Genomic DNA, 22,314 nt, shown 5'->3' with positions numbered 1-22,314 from the left:
GCTCTGTCTTATACTGCACTAGGGTCACATCTACAACATGGAACAACTGCACAGTACACCGAGCTCTATCACTCGCTACCCCTGTGCAGGAACCCACCCCACACACAGTGCTGATCGCTCTCTGCTGTCTGAAAATGTTTGTGTAGGTAGGATATATATCCACCTGCATGTAACAGAGGCCATAATAGTGGCTGTGGCTGAAGCAGCCGTTTTTGACCCTCTGAAGTACATGTCAAGGTCACCTCTGCTCTGCCCGTGAGAATGTCAGATCCCTGCTGTCTAAGAGTTCACCCCAGTGTGCATTCTAACCCCTAGCGAGATGGGGAAAATGCTCCAAAGGGTAGAAACATTCTTAAAGAACACACTTTCCAGGCCCTGGAGTCATCATCTCTGTTTTCATCCCGTCAGCCACACTGATGACCACACACCCTATTGGTAGAGAATCTTGGAAACTATGCCCTGGCTTGCACATGCCCAAATAGAGATAGGCAGACAGATCAACAGAGGCCAGGGGTCCAGATGGAAGCTGCTGAACCCCACCTCCAACCTCACCCCACCCCCGACAACCAAAAGCTGACTGAGGAGGACCAGTCAGTCAGCAATGCAAAGCCAAAGACCTCTCAGGGGAGGTTAGAAGGCTCCAGAGACAAGCATGGCGTCAAAGACATTCCCAAGGTCGAATGTCAAAGGAGGTTGGAGCCTGCCTAGGCCACTTCTCCATCAGAGTCAAACAGCACAGAGTACACAGTGGGCCTCTGAGCCCTCCCTGACTTCCCTAGGTCCAAGGGGCTGTTACCAGCAGATGGGGCTCTCTGCCTAAAGAAGGCTCCCTCAGTTCTTGGGTAACTAGGCAGTTCTGTAAACTTCACAAAATGTTAATTCAGAACAGCAGCTATTGCCAAAAGGAGTGGGGGGCTGGGGGGGTGGGCAGTAATCTAGGCAGCCCTATCAGGAAAGCACAAGAGCTAAGGCAGACAGCGATTTCTGCATCCCCATCATTTTCCCCATCCCATGTGCCCAGAGGAGACCTAGAGAAAGGCGTGAATCAACCAAGAGAAACACTGCAGTCAGAAGTGAAGGAGTCACCCCTCCCAGAATCACACCCACCCGTTTCATCCGATACCACCAGCTGCCACTAGATGGCACCAAACTGCAAACAGGAGCAATGTCTTTCTTACTGCAGCAGCCACTTCAGAACAAGGCAGGAGTTTGTGTTTATGGAGGTATTCCTGGCTCCTGTGTGGGCCCTGGCACAGAGTAAAGGTCAGAAAAACCTGCTAATGTCTGCTGATTGGAGGGAGGGTGGGTGGATGAGTGAGTGGATGGATGGATGGACGGAAGGACAGACAGCTGGGCAGGTGCATAGAGTTGATTCCTCGCCCTAAAAGACCTAGACACTGCTTCTTTCCTGTCTATGTGCCTTGGCATATATGTGTGTCTTGTCCCCTCACTTCACAAGGGTTCCGGGGTCTGAACGAGTATCACACTTGCACAAATTAATGAAATCGAGCCTTCTCTCCTTGTTCGAGGGGGGAAGGAGCACTGAACACGACCTCACACTGTGTCTCCTGGGGCAATCGGAGTAAAGACCTTCCCTGTTCCCATTCCCACCCAGCCCAACAGCCCTACTGTGGCCTTCCCACCCTGCCATTATTCTATCCAAAGATTACCCATGACTGGCCTTCAAAACTCTGGCATTGACCCTGCCTGAGCTCCAAATGATCTCTTTAAGATTTCCTGGACCCTTGCCTTCCACCCTGCCATGGCTGTTTTCCTGATTTGATTTCCTTCTTGGGGATTCTTTCACACATGTTGTGGGTTCAAACTGAGGGTTCTTCTCTTTAGTGGCGTGCCAGCTGCAACATACTCTTTTTTAAAAAAAAAATGGTTAGCATGCTTATGATACAGTCATTTCTTAAATTGCAAGCATGTGATACAATGTTTAACCTACAGTCATCAGGCTGTTCATTACGCCCCAGAACTTACTGATTCTGTATACAGAAATCTTGTGTGCCGCTGGGCTAACAAGCCTCATTTCTCCCAACCCCTAGATGTTGCCAAAACCTACAGTGCCATCTGCATTTGAGTGTGGCTTTTTGAAATATCAGGAGAACCCAGCATGCCTTCGCAGTACACAGGCACATTCCTGGTGACCCCGCCAACCTTGAGTCCTGTCTTCAACCTCATTTCCTTACAGTGCCTAGAATAAACAGACCAAATATAGTTGTAGTTTCATTTTCTGTGCTCAATGAGCCATAATGAAAGTAGACAAAAAGATGCTCACAGACACCTCCAGGGCCACGGCCAATGGAGAGGGACCAGGCAGGGTCCCTGGCGATTCAAGCCTCAAGATTCAGGTTTCATTAACTGTAATTCTGGCTGGCTCTGCCCAGAAATCACATCATTTATTCATTCTTTTGCCTTTGGCGCTGAGCCTGCCACCCTGGCCGGATGGCTGCCCTTCTGGAGAGTCACCGGGAGCCCAGGGACAATGGAAGTTTCCCAAGGGCCAGGTGCCCGGAGCTGTTGGCCATATTCACAGGGGCTGTAGACCACTTTGACAGTAAAATCAGAAAGTTACCTGTGTAGTCTATCATATACTGCCCCTCCCTCTTTGGCTTCTTTTGCAGAACATCACCCTATTTTTTGGTTGGGTATTCATTACTCTGTTGTATGTAAAGGACTTGAACATCTGTGGATTTCTGACATTTGCGGACATCCAGAAACCCAACAGGTCCTAAGGGATCAATGCATACAAATAAACCACACAGACTGGCCCTGCGATCACAGCCTCTTTTGAGACTTTACCCACTGTTAGCAGCCTGTTGTTTAGTGAGGGGAGCATTGGAGGTGGGAACCCCTTTTGGCATCTGCCATGTAGTGAGATTTTGGGGAGGGGGCTGTACCAGCTGCATAAAAAGTGGGCAGACCCTGGAGAAGTGTAGGGCACAGGTGACACTGGACTCTGAAATGTCACTCACTGCTGAGCCTAGAGATCCCAAGCCCCAGAAGAAGAGTCGGCCTCCCTGTGTGGATTTTCTGGCTCATGAAAACTTGGAGGAGGCTTAGCCAACCAGGGGACCTACCTGACTCCTAATAACAGTCAAAGGGCTATTACACATGTTCCTAGCTATTGGATCTATAAGCTGTAGTCACATCCTGGCAGATATGCCCAAGTATCTGCCAGGGCACCTCTGCAGTGGGCGATAGGAGCCTATGTAGGAGCTAATAAGGCTGTCCTCTTTGTGTGGTTGGGTGTTTACTATGGAATAAAGATACCTCTCTCTGGGTACACTGGTGGCTGGGAGCCTAGGAACCTGTAGGCCTCATAGAAGGTAGGTGAGGCAGGTAAGCCACAGAATAATGGAGGGACAGTGCTGGCCCTAGTGACATAAAAGTGCCCTCTAGGAGCTGGTTGGACGTCCATTAAATTTTCTTTTAAAGTTGTGCGTGCAGTAGAGGAGTATGAGAAAGTGGGAAAGCCTACTGTTGGTGGCTGCACAGACAGAACTGGCAGGGTTTGTTTAGTGAAATAAGCCGGGTACCGAAAATCAAGTGCTGATGTGCTCATCCATCCGCGAATGCCACACGTCTGATGTTACCGAGGCAGAGAGCAGAACAGCAGCAGTTACGTGAGGCTGGAGGGGTGAGAGGGATAGGCGGAGGCTGGTAACCGGCACCAGAATATAGCTGTGTAAGAGAAACACGGTTCAGTGCGCGGTGGGTAACACTGTGATGTGACGTCAGCTCATAATTCATGAGGAAGTTTACAAAACAGGTAGAAAGGAAGAGCTCACAGCTTCCCAAGTAAAGGGGAAACACTAAATACTCTAAATTGATCTGCATATGCTATGTACCAAGTAGCCACAACTGCACCCATAGCTATGATAATTATCACATGTTAATTAAATAAATCAGGTAGAAAGGGGCAAATAAAAAGCCTTTCAAGACAGCCAGTTCTTTAGGCAAACTGAACAGCGAGTCATAGCCCCTTGCTTTAGCAGACCCAAGCCCGTGCACATTTGTGATGGAAACAAGACCCCAATGTATTTGTGCATCAGTGGTGCAGAAGACCTTCCTGTGCTGCCCAATATGCCATTCTCCAAAACAGAAGCCCAGGGATCAGCATTGCTGGACACAATTATTGTAGCATTAAGGAGCCCTGTCTCACTGTGTGGCCTGTGTCTCGGTTTCTCCATCTTTGTACAATAGCAATTGTGCTGGTTAGTCTTAGTCAATTTGGTACAGACTAGAGGTACCTGGGAAGAGAGAACCTTACAAGAGGACTTGCCTCCATGAGACCAGCTAGTGAACATGTCTGATTTGGGAGGATCTAGCCCAATAGGGGCAGAGCCAGCTCTGGGCAGTGGCCTTGAGTTGTGTAAGAGCAGGCCAGCTGAGCAAGCCATGGAGAACGAGCCACCAAGCCACGTTTCCCATGATTCTCTGCTTTAGTTCCTGCTTTGAGTTCTTGCCTTGCCTTGCATGTTTTATCACAGCAACTGGGATGGTGATGATGATGTGTGCACCTCCTAGGCGTGTGGCAAGTACTAGATTTGTGTGTGCTGGAGGGAATAAGCTAAATCTTAGCCTATGTCAGCTTTCCCAACAGCTGGACATGTGCTGCTGCGGGAAGATATCAAAGCACCTTTCTAGGCTAACAACAACAAAGGATGGATCCAGCAGCACAGGGCCCAAGGCCTCTCTGGTGTTTGATCTCCACTCCCAGATTTCAGCCATTTCTGTTCCAGCATCGCAGTGTTTACTGCATCCCGGATCTACTATGACTTCATGTTTTTCTTCCAGTTCCTTCCATTGCTCATCAAACATTCATTTTTAAATGGCAGATGCGTTATAACGAGATCATAAACTCAGTATCCATTAGTTCACGGGGTAGATAGAATATAAACACAGATGTGATATTCCAGCGGCAGTGAGCACACAGGGCAGAGCCTCTGAACACCGCTCCCCACTGAATCAGGAGTCGGTCTTGCAAAGGTTATACAAACTCAAAATTATTCCAGAATAAACAGTTTAAAACAAGGAGAGGAGCGGGCAAAAGAAAGAGGAGAAGACAACTCTTTAGAGAAATGCCCGGTGGCTGATTCTAGAAAAGGCAGAAACGTATACAAGAAGCCAGTGCCAGGAGGGAAGGAAGTGGCCAAAACCATGGGGGCACATCAAAGACGACAAGAGCCAGCTCATAGCAGCCCTGGCCACAATTGGGTCTCTCTGAACCTCAAAATAAAAGACAACACCAAATGGATTATAATCTACCAAATAATAAAGATGTTATGAATCCATTCTGTTGCCAGTAAATAAATAATAGAGCCGACTCTTCCTTCCAGTAAATGCCAAGGCATGGTGAATGAGAGAGTCAAAGGAGCCTGTGACTCCCATTATGTGGTACATTATGGCATGCGCCACAGTCATAATGGATTTAGGAGAAAGTATCAATGAAGGTTAAAGTCTGATGAGGGACTTTTCAAAACGTTTCCCCACGTGTCGCCCACTAAGCTTAGAGGGGACAAGAATGGCTGATGGTGAAGGAGCCCTGAGGAGTCCACCCATCATACACAGGGCTCAACGGGGGCATCATCATTTCAGAGACAGATGGATGGACATTGCATTGAAGGCACCATGCCAGGTCAGTTCACCCTGATAGCAAGGACGCCCAGTACAGCCTCATCCATGGTGGGCACAAAGGGTCAGGATGGTGGGCGCTGTCTTAGCCACAGGTGTCAGCAGACGGGTGACCAAACACGGTGCTGTGACTCTGGGCAGACAGCAGAGCAGCTGTAAATGGCATCCAGATAGCCAGGGAAAGCTCACCGTGGCCCGCATCTCATGCTAGAGCTGCCTCAGGAGGCTATGTGCTTGTTTGCTAACTGTGGCTGTCTGGGAGACTGTCTTGTTAGACAGCACTGAAATGTCAAGGTGGAAAACAGTCTGGTGTGGAGTCATGTGCCTGTGACAGCCTCCAAGACTCAGGGGAGTGGGCAGGGGAGAGGAAGAAAGGAGAAGAAAGCAGAGGGGAAGAAACAGGTGACCTTGAACTCCTGATTCCATTGCTTCTACTTCCTAAGTCCTGGGAGGGACTACAGGTGTGTGCTACCATTGCCCAGCTCTGATGGGAACTTTAAATATTCTTTCATTTCTGAACTTTTCTCCCTACAACCTGAAGCTAGAAACGATGAGAAATGTGGGGAGCCCACACCTCCCAGAGAGAACTTAGACCAACAGGGGCTAAAGGGAAAGCCTGCTTGCTTGTTCTACCCACCTGGACTGTATTATCAAGGGAAAAATAAATAAACTGTATAGTTTCACCAACTTAGCTGACATAAACATGGCTAACTTTGGGAGCCAAGGTCTCCCACTGGTTTGCAACACATTGCTAGTCTCCAACTAACTTTGCAGTAGGTATCTCCTCTGGTGGCTTCGTCATGATGTTTGCCTAAGTTTCTATCCAGATCTTGAAGGCTGCCTTTGCTGTTGAAAACACCTTACTCCCTGGGCTTGCAGGTGAGTGACAGATGAACCAAAACAAGAACCCCAGTATTTGTCTTCATACTGGATCTGTCCTCTTTTCAGCTCTGGGTGTAGCTCTGGGTGTTCATCACTGAGAACTGTTTTATCTAAAGCTCTAATAAGAGCTTCCTTGACCTAAATTTGCCTTGTCTCTCTCTTCCCACTTTAAGGCTAAAGACACCCACCAGCTCCCATGACCACAAACATCAGACTAGGAAATTAAAGCAGCAGCAAGGTTCCTGGAGTCTCCTAACCTGTTTCTCATTGCTCTCCTTTATAGGCCTTCTCTCTCCATTTCTGCTGTGCATCTGTAACCCTTCCACCCCTGGAGCTGAGGAAAACTCCCACTTCATTCTTTGGTCACTGGCAAGTCTTTCTTCTCCCTAGTAATGGATTCTTGGGCACTGGTTTTCATGTGGAGTATGCTCTGTGTACAGACAGGGTCGCATGACCCTGGTAACTCCTCCTGGTCTGTCCTAACACTGAGGACGGGGAAAGACAAAGGGACCGTGCTTCACACCAGACTCGCTGTTCTCACCAAGACTTGACAGAACTGCTTGCATGGTACGCAATTTCTATATGCTTTAAAGACGGTTTCCAAAGACGCGTGGTTTTGTTTGGGAGGGACTTCTCTTCCGGTTTCCCGTCAGTGTTGACTTTTGGCTAATGAATCTGTACATCATCCCTGCCTCACCTCCAAACTGGTAGAAGCTTAAGAGAAGTTTTGATGTTGAAAGATCTGTGTACTTCACCAAACTAGGGAAGGGTATTAAAGAGGAAAACTATCGATATACGCAGGAGAAACATTTCATGAGATCCAGCAGTGGCTTTAAAACTGGAAAGAATATTCCCTTAACCCAACTAAACCATCTATTAGGAAACAGCAACTGTAGGTGTTAGAGCTTTTCCTCAATGGCAGGGAAGAGAGATGGCGAAGTACTATGCCACCTGTAGTCATTTCTACTCCGTATCAGAGCGTGTACATATTGGAACACGTGAAACACAATCATTACTATTACAGCTGATCCAAGTATTATAGGACACTTTACAGATCAGCGCGCAAGCTCAGCGGAGTTGTTAGACGATACATGTAACATCAGTGAGCAAAGCCAACTTAGAGAGAAGCAGGAGGCGAGCCTGTAGAAACGAGAACACGTGGGTTTTCAGAGGGTGTCCTTTACTACAGGTACAAAATCAAGGTTGGGACTAAGTGTAAGTTGTACATCAGACTCACTGTTCTCACCAAGATTTGATAGAATTGCTTGCATGATACACATTTTCTATCTATGCATACGTAAGTTGTCTATTACAAAATTGAGATATAGTACAATTATTTCTTTATAAACATGTAATAAAAATACGTAGCTATGGCTTATTCAGAGATGCACGGGACCCAGCATCATAAATAATCCTCAACAAATCTGTTCATTCATTGTAATCACAAAATCCCAATGTGACAAGATGATCTAATATATACAGAACAAAGATCCAAGAGTTGCTCTACAATTTTTGACAGCCAATTAGAAACCTACATGATTAAAAATGGTTTATTGGTAAAGATGAATGGACAAAGTTAACAAAATATAGAGTTCAGACACATTCCCATGATTATATGGACATGGGACATAATGGTGGATTGGTGGCTTTATAAATGTATAAATCAGGAAGGAGGGAATGATCTACGGTTTTCAAATGTTAGGAAAATACCTATCTCTGTATAATTACATTTAGTCATTTACCTTATTGCTGACAAAATACCCAGACAAAAGAACCTAAGGAAAGAAGGGTTTATTTTTGGCTCACATTACAAGTGACACAGTCTGTCATAGCAGCCATCAGGAGGTCCAAAAGAGCATCATGAGCTAGGAACCACATGTTCAAAGACGTGAGTCTACAGGTGGGACACTTCCCATCCAAACCACATTGTAACTAACAAGGCCATTCACAAGATTGCATCATGACCGCAGGATATTAAAAAACTGAATGTAGCAGCTTTGAATGTAAACGCTTCCAGTGATAAGCAACACAGAGGTGATACAGGAATGAGTCAAGCATCTCCACTTTTTTTTTATGTGAAAGTAAAAGATCCTTAAAAATCCTAAACAAAAATTCTGTAAAACATCTAGAACGAAGCTAATATAAAACTGTGAAGACCCTTATGAGGAATGTTACCCAAGCAATAAAATTAGGCCTCTCATAATACTAATGGGAAAATTATATTAATTATAAAGAAGTCTATTATCTTCCAATTAATGGGCAAACTAATGCAATCCCGGCCAAAAGAGCAACACTTCAGTGGGATCTAATAAGCTAATTCTATCATTTGCTCGGAACAGGAAATGCACAAAAATAAGACACAGAGGATGAGATAAAAAGGAAAATGGAGGAGTTACAGAGACAAAGTTTGGAGCTGTGATGAAAGGATGGACCATCTAGAGACTGCCCTATCCAGGGATCCATCCCATAATCAGCTTCTAAACGCTGACACCATTGCATACACTAGCAAGATTTTGCTGAAAGGACCCAAANATAGCTGTCTCTTGTGNGACNATGCNNGGGCCTAGNAAACANAGGAGTGGATNNTCACAGTCAGCTATTGGATGTATCACAGGGCTCCCAATGGAGAANCTAGAGAAAGTACCCAAGGAGCTAAAGGGATCTGCAACCCTATAGTTGGAACAACATGATGAACTAACCAGTACCCCGGAGCTCTTGTCTCTAGCTGCATCTGCTTGTGGACGTTGTACATCGTGGTGCGCACTAGGCTCCGCACCACGATGTACAACGTCCACAAGCAGATACAGGGGAATGCCAGGGCCAAAAGAATGGGAATGGGTGGGTAGGGAAGTGGGGGGCGCTATGGGGGACTTTTGGGAGAGCATTGGAAATGTAATTGAGGAAAATATGTAATAAAAAATATTAAAAATTAAAAAAAAAAGGAAAATGGACTTTCCCACAGGTGACAAACGTCAGCGTGCAGAGTGTGAGGGAACAGACAGACACGGGGTCTGACGTCAGCCTTGCAGTGCACTTCGATGAGTTGAAGCTGGCATTTGGAGTGGTGGCGGATGATGGACTAGCCCAGAATGGCTTTTCGTTCTTGCCTCTTTCATAACTGTCTTTCATTTATATTGAGGAAACTAGGTGAATATGGTATTCTGTCTGGCGTTGAATCAGGGAAATTCAAATTAAAGTAAGGTTATTTTATGAAACAAGACTAATTTTAAAACAATGTACCAAGATGGAAACTAGTTGCTGTGGGCAAGCCTGGGGAAAGTGAGCCTGTGATGGGTTTGGAGATCAGCAGGTCAGCGAAAGCAGAGGTACATAAGTGAAAAGACCTGCATAGTGTGAACGTGAGATACACAGGAAACTTACAGCATTAGTGTGTTACATACATTACACCAATTAGATGTTAAAACAGTATTAAATAACACTTCATTTATTTCACTCCAAAGTATCTGGTCAAAGACAGCTGTTCTTGACTAGTAGACCATCCACTCTCTCCTGAAATGCCAGGAGACGCCCAAGGCTCTCAGACATCCTGACCAGGAAATCAGGGAACTGTCATGGGGCCACACCTGCAGGGCATGCACACCATGCCTCTGTGGAAGCTTCCAGCATCTCACTGCCTGGAACTGTCATGGGGCCACACCTGCAGGGAGGTTGAGAAACAATTTTCAGCTGGGCAGCCGTGGGTCCAGGGAAAACACAGAGGAGAAGGAGTAACCCATGCCAGGAGCCATGCCAATGCCTGGGCAACTGCACAGAGCTCTGGAATGCACAGGCTGGGGAGGCAGGAGTGCTTGAAGGATTTCTAACAGTGACAATACAGGAAAAGCCAGTATTTTTAAATCTTTTATTTGTAATTATTTAATATGTTTAATACATTAAATCTATTTATACCGCACAAAGTATTTAATGTTCAAAGAAATCAGATTGCAGCTCAATGTATAAAGGTGTCTACTGTTACAACGTACTCTAACCTAGAGCGCTGCTCTCTAAGCTTCTCCCAGCTAGGCTGGAGAACCATGTTTACAGATGCAACCTTCCCAGGCTGGGCAGGTCAGTGACAGAGGTGGAACTCGTATCCCTTCCTGACTGCGTGGTAGGTAACTTTCGACAGTTAAGAGTGTCTATACAGCCAGGCGTGGTGGCGCACGCCTTTAGTCCCAGCAGAGGCAGAGGCAGGCAGATTTCTGTGTTTGAGGCCAGCCTGGTCTACAAAGTGAATTCCAGGACAGCCTGGGCTATACAGAGAAACCCTGTCTCCAAACAAACAAACAAACAAAAAGTGTCTATACAAGATTCTCTAGCTCAGTATAACTTCGATCTTAGACATCACAGGCACAGCACAAATGTTTCATGTTAGTGAGTCAGGTTGGTAGTCAGCCTGAGGACAAGGGCAATAGCATTTCCTGTAGGCTGATCACTGGAACAAAAAATAAATAAACGAACGGGTGTTGTGACTTCCTTCTAAGCCAAGTACTAAAGTTTAGAACTGACTGACCTATTTAAACAAACCCCATCCGCCATCTTTAGATAATGATGACAGTGAAGAAAAACCAGACTTCCTACTTTGACACATATGTATGAACTGGGAAGGAACTTGGTGGTAAAGCACACACTGAGCATGTGCAAGGCACCAGAGTCTGTCTTCAGCAACATTTAAAACAAACAAACAACAAAACCCAAGCCTGCTAATCTAAAAGTACTATGAAGAATTATTTATATGTAATTAATGATTTGACAGATAGCAAGTGTCTTTCTGTATGTAACCAGTGGGTCATGCTGTATCAAGGTACTAAGATTATCGGATACTGTGAAGTAACTTATGAGATGGGGTGGATAAAGAGAAGACATATGCCCAGCACCATACGAAGAACCGAGATGTGTTCTTAAATACAGTGTGCTCCCTGACAACATCTTTTGGGTTAAGTAACGTATTTGCTCCATTAAACAACTGTTAGGTCCCTGGTTTTATAACTTAATTCACAGTGCCACCAAAACAAACAAAACAAAAACCCTCCAATTATTTTCTTCTTCAAGTTTTAGTCTTGAGGTAGATGACATAGTAAACACCAAGTGCAGTCATTCACGTGCGTGCGCGCGCGCGCACACACACACACACACACACACACACACACACACACCACGAACACTAATCACAGGCTCGGTGAGCCGAGCTTTCCATTTGAAAGAGTTTAGGGAGCATCGCTGTTAGCAGTACTCTGGCTTCAGCTTCCAAATCCCTTCACCACCAGGAGTTCTGTGGAAATTGCACAGATTTCTCAGCAGTTCTCGGAAGACACAGGACTGCGCCACGGACAGCTTGGACTCAAACTCCTGCAGGATTTCCTGAGTGCTGGCCTGGCCATCCACCTGGGCCTGGAAAGCAATGAAGTTCCTCATGTCCACCAGAAGGTCGTCATGTTCTGTGCCGCAGGGAGGCACGGCGGCAGCCTCAGCGAGATGCTCACTGTCACTCTCTAAGCGCTCCGGCAAAATCATGTGGTTTCTTGCTCGCATTCTGGCCAAGAGGGAGGAGGAACTGGGCGCTCCAGACAAGGATGCTCCATCTTCTTTGCCACTGAAGTGCTCAGGGGTGTAAGCTTTCCCCTCCTTTTTCATGTTGTTCTAGAGAAAGGAGACTGCATGTTAACAGAGCAGACTTCCAGATTAGTCCACTACTTCCCCAAAGGCTGTGAGGACCCTCGGAATAACTCAACTGCCATGTGTATGGTGAGATGCGGGAGAAGACGTGGACGCCATCCAATGCCAAGGTAGAGGAAATGTGGATGTGAATCTACCCATTTATAGTGGGTACCTCCTAAAGAAATAAGCAGGGAGAAGAGAACGAAGCCGTCTCCTGGACCCGAGTGTGAGAGCAGGGAGCAGAGGGAGACCATGCCTGTAGGCAGTGCCTGGGCTATGGGATAAGGAGCAGCTGTCGCTTTCTTCCTTTGCCACCCTGTATTGCATGTGCTTCCTTAAAACAACAGACCTAACCTGGAAAGCACCTTAGACTCCTGCTGCTGAAAGCCAGAACTCGGCAGACTGGAAAGTGTCTGTTCTCAAAGGAGTTCACATGAAGCTAAAACTGGAGCCTTAACCTGGGCGTCTTCACGCATGAGCATTCACATATCCTCAGTCAGAAAGACAGAGTGCTGTTTGCCCGACACTCAAGAAGGCTCTCTGGCCATTTCGTTTAGAGGGTGGTCTTTCTAAAGCTGACACAGCTCCTCTTCCTCCAGATAGGTGGCTGTGCACATTCATTTATTCATTTTCTAAGGACTGGGCAGAGAATCTGCTGAGATTCTGTGCTCTAGGAAATAAGCAGACCCTTAGATTCAAATGAAAGTACAACACAGCTCTGGGCCTTCAAGTATCAAATGACACCACATCAGTGACAACATCTTCATCCTCACACCTAAGTGACATTCTCCTGGCCATCCACACAAATCTCAACATGAAAGGCAGCCAGGCTACCCTGTTACCTGAGTCTTTTCTGTTAGTGATGAAGGACGCTGCACAGGGAGGCTGGAGTTCCTTTTCTGACCGAACCTATTCCTGAATAAGAAAGAGAATCAATCAGGCAGAAAGGATGTCAGGTGCTGCATCAGAGGACAAGGTACTCTCAACAACTAGCCTCTTCCTGGGAAAACTGCTGCCGTCAGATTCCCACACTCCTGCTCTACCGCCTTGACTGTTACACTCCGCTCTTGTGGGATCCACTCAACATGCTCTTTCAACACTGGATGTGAGAAAGCATCCTGGATAATAATTACACAATAATATGCTAATATTATAATTGCATAATAATTACTGATAGCTATAGACTGGCTAATTTTAATTGTCTTACTAACATTGTCACTATTTATATTTCTCACTATTATTTTTTAAATACTTGGTGTTTTGCCTGCATGTATGTCTGTGTGAGTGTGTTGGAACCTGAAGTTACAGACAGTTATGAACTGTCTTGTGGGTGCTAGGAACTGAACCCAGGTCCTCTGGAAGAGTAGTCAGTGCTCTTAATCACTGAGCCATCTTCTACCCCCTCCTAATTCTCCCTATTTTAAACATCATCTCTCAAGCAAAAACTGACCACTTCTTCCCTAGAAAAGTTATCTCTAGAAAGCAGGAGATAAAAGGGAAGAAAGACAACAGGACTTTCCCAAGTCACTCAGGCCTGCCCAACACAATGACCCCGAGGGAACTTCTTGTCCCACAGAGAACAAGCCTTGGCCTGCCTTGACTGTGCAGCTAGCTTCAACCACTGGAACTCCTTGCAAGCATGTTGGGGAGTGGTCTCTTACTTTACTCCTGTTGGTGCACCAGAAATCCCCCTGTGGCCAGTCCAGGTGGGAACACCAGACGCTGCCCCCAGGCATTGCTGACGAGAAAGCCTCAGAGCTTTCAAGGCGTCCTGAGCCACTCGGTTGGCTTCTGCTTCCACCAGCACATAATCTGGACTGGACCCATCTATGATGGCATCATGCTTCACGACGCTGTGGACGCCCACTAGCGAGAGTAAGGAGAGAATGACCAGGATACTACATACTGTAATACTACACACAGTAATACTACGCATTATAATAAAACGCACAGTAATTCCTCTGCACTGAAATACTACACACTGTAATACTATGCACAGGAATACTACACACTGTCATACGACACATTATAATACTACACACTGTCATACCACACATTATAATACTACACACTGTAACACTGTGCACTGAAATACTGCACACAGTAATACTATGCACTGGAACACCACACACTGTCATACTATGTACAGTAATACTATACACTGAAATACTATACATTATAATACTACACAGCAATATTACACACTGAAATAAATACTACACAGTGTAATACTTGTTTCACAACACTTTTAGCTGCTATTTTTTGGGTGGTAGCAGTGACTTGAGAACCTCACAAATTCTGTTCACACTTGCCACTACCCTACAAGGAACAGTTATAAATTATCCTTGTCTTAACTTTTAATCTCTTCCTAGCTATACTGTGAGAAAATTAAAATATTAATAAACCCTTCAAAGTGAAAATATAAAGCAGAAATAAGAATTTCAAGCAAATTAACCTTCATGGGACTGTCCCTAGAATACACTTACTAGAACAGTCAGCGGAAAGTTTACTTCCCTGAGTATCTGCATCAGTAAAAAGGAAGAGCAATGCAAGGTGTAGCGTGCCTGTAACCCCAGCTCCTGAGAGGCTACTGCAGAAGGATGGGAAATTCAACATGGGACACACAATGATACACCCAAAGATAAACAAACAAATAATAACATTAAACTAAAGTGAGGATAAAAATAAAATAAATTTCTAACTAGACATAAATACAAGGAAATAATTATGCTTCCAAAACCTCACCAAAATATAACAAAAACAAAAGCATTAGAAGAAAATTATAAAATAAAATAAAATAATGGGGTGGGTAGGGGAGTGGGGGAGGGAGGGTATGGGGGACTTTTGGGATAGCACTGGAAATGTAAATGAAGAAAATACCTAAAAAAATAAAATAAAAAATAAAATAATGAAGTACTGACTAGATAGATCAACTATAGATCCCTGTTAATAAATAAGAATCCTGGATTACTAGATAAGTAGCAAGATGAACAACTCAAGGTTAAGAAAAAGAAAAATTTATGGAATAAAGTCAAAAGAGAAGCTATCTTTGGAAAAAGGCCAATCACTATAGGAATATTTGTACACCTTTGTGGCAATTTGAATAGAAACCAATAGCAAAAAGGGATTACAGATGATGCAGATAAGTCATGGGGATTCAGGGTTGGTTAATGTTAACTAAGCCATTATCTAATAATGGATTAATAAGCTTTGTGATGCTCTTTTCAATATCAACCACTGCTGTCTCTATAGTGAAAACGCCTTTGACAAACTTCATTACCCATACCTGAAAAGCCATTCCCCAAACCAGGGATTTCCCTAATAAAACACGCGCTTTACCCCAGCTCCAGACTCTTAATGCGGAAACACTCATTTCTACTGTATCGATGGAGAGCAGTCTGCTAGCATCGCTGGCTAGTAAATAACAACAAAGAATCACGGTGTGACGGAAGGTAGCACAGCTTTCCTTAGTTTGGGTCTTCCTTTATTCCCCTTCCTTTGCCTCCCTCTCCCCCACCCCCTTTCTTTGGTTTTCTGGGCTAGAGATGGGACACCCAAGGCTTCATGCATGCTAGACAAGTATTCTGCCATTGATCAATACAGCTCCAGTCCCCTCTCTTTTGAAGTTGTAATGGATACAAAGCTAGAGGACTCTAGAGACTCAACGACAAAACAAAGCAGTAAACCCAGGAGAGAATGAAATATAAACTAAACCTATATATAACCTTCCTGTTACACAGCAGGTAAAGGGTAAACAATGGGGAAACTCCACACACAAAAACAACTCACCTATAACAAAAAGAGTGCATATATACATTTTATTCAATTTCACTAACAAAATAAATGCAAATTAACCTAAGAAGCCTGTGGGAGTCAGGACAGACAGAAAGAGAATTTAGGGAACAACTGAAGAGGAAGGAACTCCCCGACCACCCATCCTCCCAATCCTGACTTCGACCTCTCCTGCTGAGAAGCAAAATTGCAGCCAACCAACCCTTGCTGTACGGTTGCTGACACGCTGAGTACTTCTTTGGTGCACTTCTATTTTGTGATTAATAACTCGGGCCCCAGCTTGAGGACTGATATGTAAGACCTTTTGGGTGGGGCCTCACCCCTCTCCCAGACATCCCCAAGAATTTCAAGCAAAACTGTTAGCTCCGTTTACAGCGAAGACATCCTAACATTCCTTGTCCTAGACTTTCACTCCAGCAACTGTAATCCTGCCAGCAGCCCGAGAACCACCTACCTACCTGGTCACCTGAGACAGGGTCTCTCTGCAGCTCGGTCTGGCCTGGAGCTCAGAGTCCACTAGTCTTTGCCTCCCAAGGGCTGGGGTTAATGATGTTATCTGGCTTCTCATTATTTATGTAGGCAAGAAATAGAGCTGTAACAACAGCCCTGCTTTGTTCTAAGGATTCCCAAGGCTCAGACTTTGTTTCTAGACTCTTCCCCACTCACGCTCTTCACATGAGCGTTTCTCTCCACCACCTGCCTTGGCCCATTTATTATTATATTTTGGTATGTTTTTCACTCCTTTTCCGGCTAGGGTTACTTAGTTTCTTGAATGTGGGGATATATAGCTTTCCTCTAGTTTGAAACACTGTTGCCCAGCATCTCTTTCACACTGATATACTCCCCTCCTCTCCCTTCTTGCTCAGGACCTCAATTACACTACATGAGGCTGTTGACTGTTGCCGTCCCACAGTTTTTGCTTCTGTGACTTATTATGTTACTCTTTGCACTAATATTTTCTCTGGTTATGTCTAGCATGCTCCATCTCCTACAAGTCATTTTTCACACCAGCTATTACACCTTCACATAAGTTCATTAATGCATGTGTACATCTTTTATGCCTCTTTTGAATATATAGAACAGTTATAGTTATTTAATGTCTGTGCTAATTCCTCCACCCGTGTGTCAGTTCCAATTTATTCCCTCACTGTGAATCCCATTTTCCTGACTCTTTCTATGCCCGATAATTTTTGTATTTGATTTGATGCAAAGCCTCGTACACTCTGTCTTGCCCAGTGTCGACTATCCAGTCTGTAAGAGTTCAGGGGAAGCAGAACAGCTAAGGCACCAGGCTGCCTAGTGTGCACAGGTACTGTCCCCGCCCTCCTTTCTGCAGCCTCACATGGCTTCCATTGCAGGATGTGCTAACCAATGTCCAGCTGAGCTCCAAAACAGCCCATCTGCAGGAGGATAATCTTGCTGCTCTTTCCACCACTCTCTTGTATAAACTCCAGCACCTAGCTCTCCCTGGATTTCTGTCCAGGGCTCCATCTGGACCCCCCTCATGTTTTTCAAGGCAGTAAGTGGCAAGCTCAGCTCACCTGTCTCTCATCTGAGATCACTATCCTTGGGTGGCCGCTTGGCACTACTGCCTCACATGCACACTGTGTCATATTCCAGCTGCTGCACTGTGGGAGAGTAAACGCTGCTCCATCCTTACAGGAATCATATGGTTCTTACCACAGATGGGGAGAGACAGAGAAGAATGTATGCATCTATTGTACACTCACGCACTTGCATGTATAGCTGTAGGCGTATTTACTTTACATATGCATGTGAATGACAAAGGAAATGCTGAAAACTGTTAATGCTGCCATAAAAGCATAAAGGCTACAGCAGAGTTCATGCTCTTCATGCTAATTTCTTTGACAGAGTTTTCTGAAGCAACGCATACACCTGCCTGCCCAAACAGAACACCCTGACTCAGGAATCCTTGGAAACAATGGCCACCACTGTCATCACCGCGCAGCAAAGACGAGGAGGAGGACACTCAGGAGGCACCAAAGCTGAGCAGGACTTGCTGACTTTCACTGTCTCAGCAACTGTTAGTTGATTTCTCTAATGCTTCTCTTTCCTCTTTCCTGGCCATCAGCTTCTTTCCGCCTGCCCCTATCATGAGTCCTTCCTGCCTCTCTCCCATGACCTGTTTCTCTAACCTCCTGTAGTTAGAAAAGCATATAAATACAGCAAAAAGGAAACTGCCTACTAACGTGTGCAGGCAGCACTGGATTATTTGCGGTAACTGATCTACTATCAGTGGCCATATGTTACATATTATTGTTTCCTAAAATTTCAAACTCTCTGGTCTTTAAGGAGGGGGATAAATACAATACCCAAAATGTCAGCTCCATAGTTAAACATTACCATGTTAGACACGGCTCCCACGCTTGCTTTCCTAGCACCCAGGTGAGAGTCACAAGAACCATTACCTGATTTTTTGAAAAGCTTTTCCAACACATAATCATCGCTGCTCCGGTCCTTGGCTCCGCCCTCCTGCTCACTGGTTTGCTGGCGGTACCGCCTTTTCTTCACCAGGTGCGGGACTCGCGTTCCCTCAAACTTAGCATCTCTGCAGTGCTTGGAGTTCTTGGCCTTTCGCTTGGGCTGTGGACATTTCTCCGTGGTCTCTTCCTCAGACGCATCATGTTTCCTTTTGGATTTGTACTTACAAAACTGACCTTCCATTTGTTCACTCATGCGAACGGGTTCTGTCTGAGCCTGGCAGCACTCCCCTTCATAGGAAGAACCCTGCTTCTCACTGGTGCTCGCCTCCACTGGTGGCCTGGATGTGTGGTTAACTGTTGGAGAGTCTGAATGCTTCCCATCTCCACTCATCACTGAGAGATGCTCCAGTGTGGACCCTGCATCTGTCTCTTCTCCAAAAGCAACACTGCTAGCTCTGTTCCCATTTGTGTCATGGTCGCCTTTGAAAGGACCACTTTCTCCAGAAGTGACACTTCGTCCTGTAGCTCCCGCCGCCTTAGGTTTTTCTCCAATCAGGGTGGCAGCATTTGCAGGTATGTTAGAAGCAGGGGCCTTCTTGCATTTGGGATCTGTTCTCAGGCCTGGCGAAGTCTTTTTTTTTAAATGGCATTTGGGTGTCTGAATACTGGAGCCAGTTCCTGTAACAGGGAGAACACAGCTAATGTTACTCTGCAGAATTCTTATGCAGCTGATTAAGTTAAATGACTTAATGTAATACCTGCAAAAATAGCACTTGTCTCAGTGCCCTGGGAGGCGTCGGGACTGGTCAGAGTGAACAGCTCATAGAGATCGTTGGATTTGAAAAAGCGCCTTTGTTTTGGGTCTTTTAGCACTCTGTTTGTCAAAAATTGCTTGAAGATTTGTCTAAAAAGATAAAATCACATTGATATGAAACTATGTTTACCTATACCTCAAAATTTCAGTTACAAAACATGAGAGATGGGGCTGAAGAGATGGCTCGGTAGTTAAGAGTACTGTTTGCTCTTCCAGAAGACCTGGGTTCAATTCCCAGCGCCCACAGAGCAGCTCACAACCACCTTTATGTAGCTCCAGTCCCAGGGAATATAATGCCCTCTTCTGGCCTCTCCAGGTACTGCATGCATAAGGTGCACAGACACAGGCACACAAAACACCCATACATGAAAATAAAGGTTTTTGTTTTTGTTTTTTTTTTTTTTTAATGTGAGAGAGATAATAACTAACAGTAGATCTATGAATAATTAAAAAGCCCCCAAACCTTCAGCCATGGGAAATTACAACTCAAACATACATAATATATCAGGTGGTTTCCCAAGTTTTATAAATTTTCAATTAGAAATGATATCTTATTATTTACATCCAATGAGTTTTGTTTTACCTCCAAAACCAATCACATTTCAAAACCCACCTTTTACATTTATGTACCCCAAACTCTACAGGCTGTAAGGAGCCAATCAGACTCCCTGATTCATGGGCCAAGGCCGTCCTGCCCTGCTCAGTGCCCTCTTGTGGATGCGGGTCACTGCTTTGTATAGCCCTCACTTGTTCTGCTCCCCAACCCCCACCTGCTGGCTCTTTGGTGCTTAAGGTCAAATACTGCCCTTTTCACACAGGCACTGACACAAAGCAACAACACTCCCTCCTATCCCCTGTGCTTCAGTTAACCCTTTCTCACAAGATGCACCTCATCACCAGCCTACAAGGACACAAAATAGTTCTGGAACAGCTTGGTGCCAATGTAAGCGCTGGGATAGGGCAAGAATGGAGTCTGAGGGGCACAGGAAAAGCTGAAATGCCTGGACTCTCCCTGCAGTTACTGTTGCCTAGTTACAAGAGGAAGGGTCACACGCTGAAACCTCTCCAAGGGTCTCTGAATAAACTGTCCTCACTTCTGTCACTTCTCAAGGAAGTGACACTACAGTAAGTCAGAATGTTTTCCTCACAAGACAACTTCAAATTTATGTATAAAGAGTCCCTGGCTTAGATTAGGGGACAATAATTACTAGGTTCAGATATTTTAAAACACAGTAAGGTTAGCTGTGGTAGTGCCTGCCTTTAATCCCAGCACTTGGGAGGCAGAGGCAGGATCTCTTTGAGGCTACCCGGTTTACAGAGTGAGTTGTAGGTCTGCCAACAGCTACACAAGGAAATCCTGTCTCAAAAAAACAAAACAAAACAAAACAAAACAAATAAGCAAACAAAAAAGAGTTAATGGATCAAAATATATTTTAATGGCAAAAAAAAAACCAACAAAATATTCTGATATTCTTTAAGTTATAGTAATTATTCCTCTAAGATGAAGGATCTTTTCAATCCACACTTGGAAATAATAAAAACCCTTCTTCCAGAAAACTATAGGTTAGGATATGAAGCCCAGCAGCCATCTGTACTGACCGGTGGTAGATCTTTTCCTCAATGGTCCCAGCCGTCAAAAGCCTGTAGACAGTCACCTGCTTCTTCTGACCTATCCTCCATGCTCGCTCCCGGGCCTGTGGCAGAGAGATTTAACAACAGCCAACTAAGGGAAAGTAGTGACTGATCACGGCCTTCTCCCCTAGTCAGAATTCTAAGAAATGTGCACTTGAGGCCTATGCAAGTGGGTGAGAGTCACAACCAAGATGGCGTGAGTGCAAGACGTTTCTGACACTGAGCACCTTTCACAGCAGAGCTGTGATGGATGCTGTGGAGAGCCAGTGGGGCTCCCCCAGGCCACAGGGGTAAGAGAGCAGAACATGATCACCACGCAGACTGCTCATGAAGCCAGGTACAGCATCAGAGAGACTGAGGAAAACTGCCACTGAGAAGCTGTCCTTCTGTAGGTACCTTCTCTTCAGGGAAGACAGACCTGAGTGTCGGTGCTTGGATTCCAGTCTGGGTCGTAGATGATGACTCTGTTGGCACCGGTCAGGTTCACTCCTAAGCCACCCACCCGTGTGGTCAGAAGAAAGACAAAGATGGACGTGTCCTACAGAAAGATGCACAACGGAGTGGGCAGAACTGAGAGCTGCGATAGCTCTTTACTCCCCAACACAGGTCCTACCCTGGGCTCTGCGGCTTACCCACACCCCCAAACTACATGACCCAGAATCCTCTGTGAGTCAAGTCCTCATGCCAGAGCTCCTACTTTTATTAATTATACTGATTTTTTTTTTTAATAATTGTGTAAAGTGCAAACACACACAGACATTCTCACTGGCTATGCTTCACCAGTTTGTTTATTTTCTTCGCAAATTTCACTTCTTAATCTTTTATGCCCACTTCCCAAACCAGAAAGTGTACACTCAAAGGCCAACCGTCGCTAGGTGTGGTTCTTTGAACTCCAGTTCTTTTGAGACAGAGGTAGGTAGATCGCTGCAAGTTTGTGGTCAACCTAGTCTACAATGCAAGTTCTACACAGCCAGGATTACACAGTGAGACCCTGTCCCAAAGAAAAACAAACACAATAAAATACCCAAAAGGATAATGTCCCCCTTCACCTGCTAGCCAGGCACTAGCTCAGCGGCTATGAGGGTGGACATGCGCACTCCTCCCTGTACACTCTGTAGTTCTTTTTGCCTCCATCACATCCCTTGTTACCTCATTGTATTTTGTAATCAGCGGCTGTCTTGATGCTATGGTGGTGGTTCCATCCATCTTGAGATAGGAATACTTATGGGCTCTCAGGAACACTTCCAGTATGTGTAGCATCTGTTAGTGGATGAGGGAAACAGTCTGCACACCAAGAACACACTAAGCACATGCTTCCCCATGTATGTAAGCAGTGTGCCTTCCCCAGTGGGCCTATACTGAAAAGGTTTTCTTGCTTTGAGGAAGAGAATTAATAGCTACCAAAGAATTTGTGCTAATTTTTAGAAATATCCCAGCCTCACTAGGCTG

General features: G+C 45.2%; 1 protein-coding gene across 4 annotated transcripts in view; it reads right to left on the bottom strand.

The window, feature by feature from the left end:
* Positions 1 to 10,156: 10,156 nt before the first annotated feature.
* Ercc6 (ERCC excision repair 6, chromatin remodeling factor) overlaps positions 10,157 to 22,314 on the bottom strand; it is a 65,074-nt gene continuing 52,916 nt past the window's right edge. For all 4 annotated transcript variants that reach the window (XM_021182209.1, XM_021182211.1, XM_021182210.2 and 1 more), the window contains 8 exons: positions 22,015 to 22,125; positions 21,284 to 21,403; positions 20,833 to 20,927; positions 19,178 to 19,323; positions 18,405 to 19,097; positions 13,845 to 14,049; positions 13,026 to 13,098; positions 10,157 to 12,165 (listed from right to left, as the gene is read on the bottom strand). In XM_021182209.1, coding sequence (XP_021037868.1) covers positions 11,749 to 12,165; positions 13,026 to 13,098; positions 13,845 to 14,049; positions 18,405 to 19,097; positions 19,178 to 19,323; positions 20,833 to 20,927; positions 21,284 to 21,403; positions 22,015 to 22,125 — 1,860 coding nt within the window. In that variant the 3' untranslated portion in view covers positions 10,157 to 11,748. The remainder of the gene's footprint in view (positions 12,166 to 13,025; positions 13,099 to 13,844; positions 14,050 to 18,404; positions 19,098 to 19,177; positions 19,324 to 20,832; positions 20,928 to 21,283; positions 21,404 to 22,014; positions 22,126 to 22,314) is intronic.

The sequence above is a fragment of the Mus caroli genome, chromosome 14, assembly GCF_900094665.2.
Source record: "Mus caroli chromosome 14, CAROLI_EIJ_v1.1, whole genome shotgun sequence".
In the NCBI taxonomy this organism is placed as follows: Eukaryota; Metazoa; Chordata; class Mammalia; order Rodentia; family Muridae; genus Mus; species Mus caroli.
The sequence above is the reverse complement of the archived record's forward strand: the minus strand, read 5'-3'. Positions and strand labels throughout refer to the sequence as shown.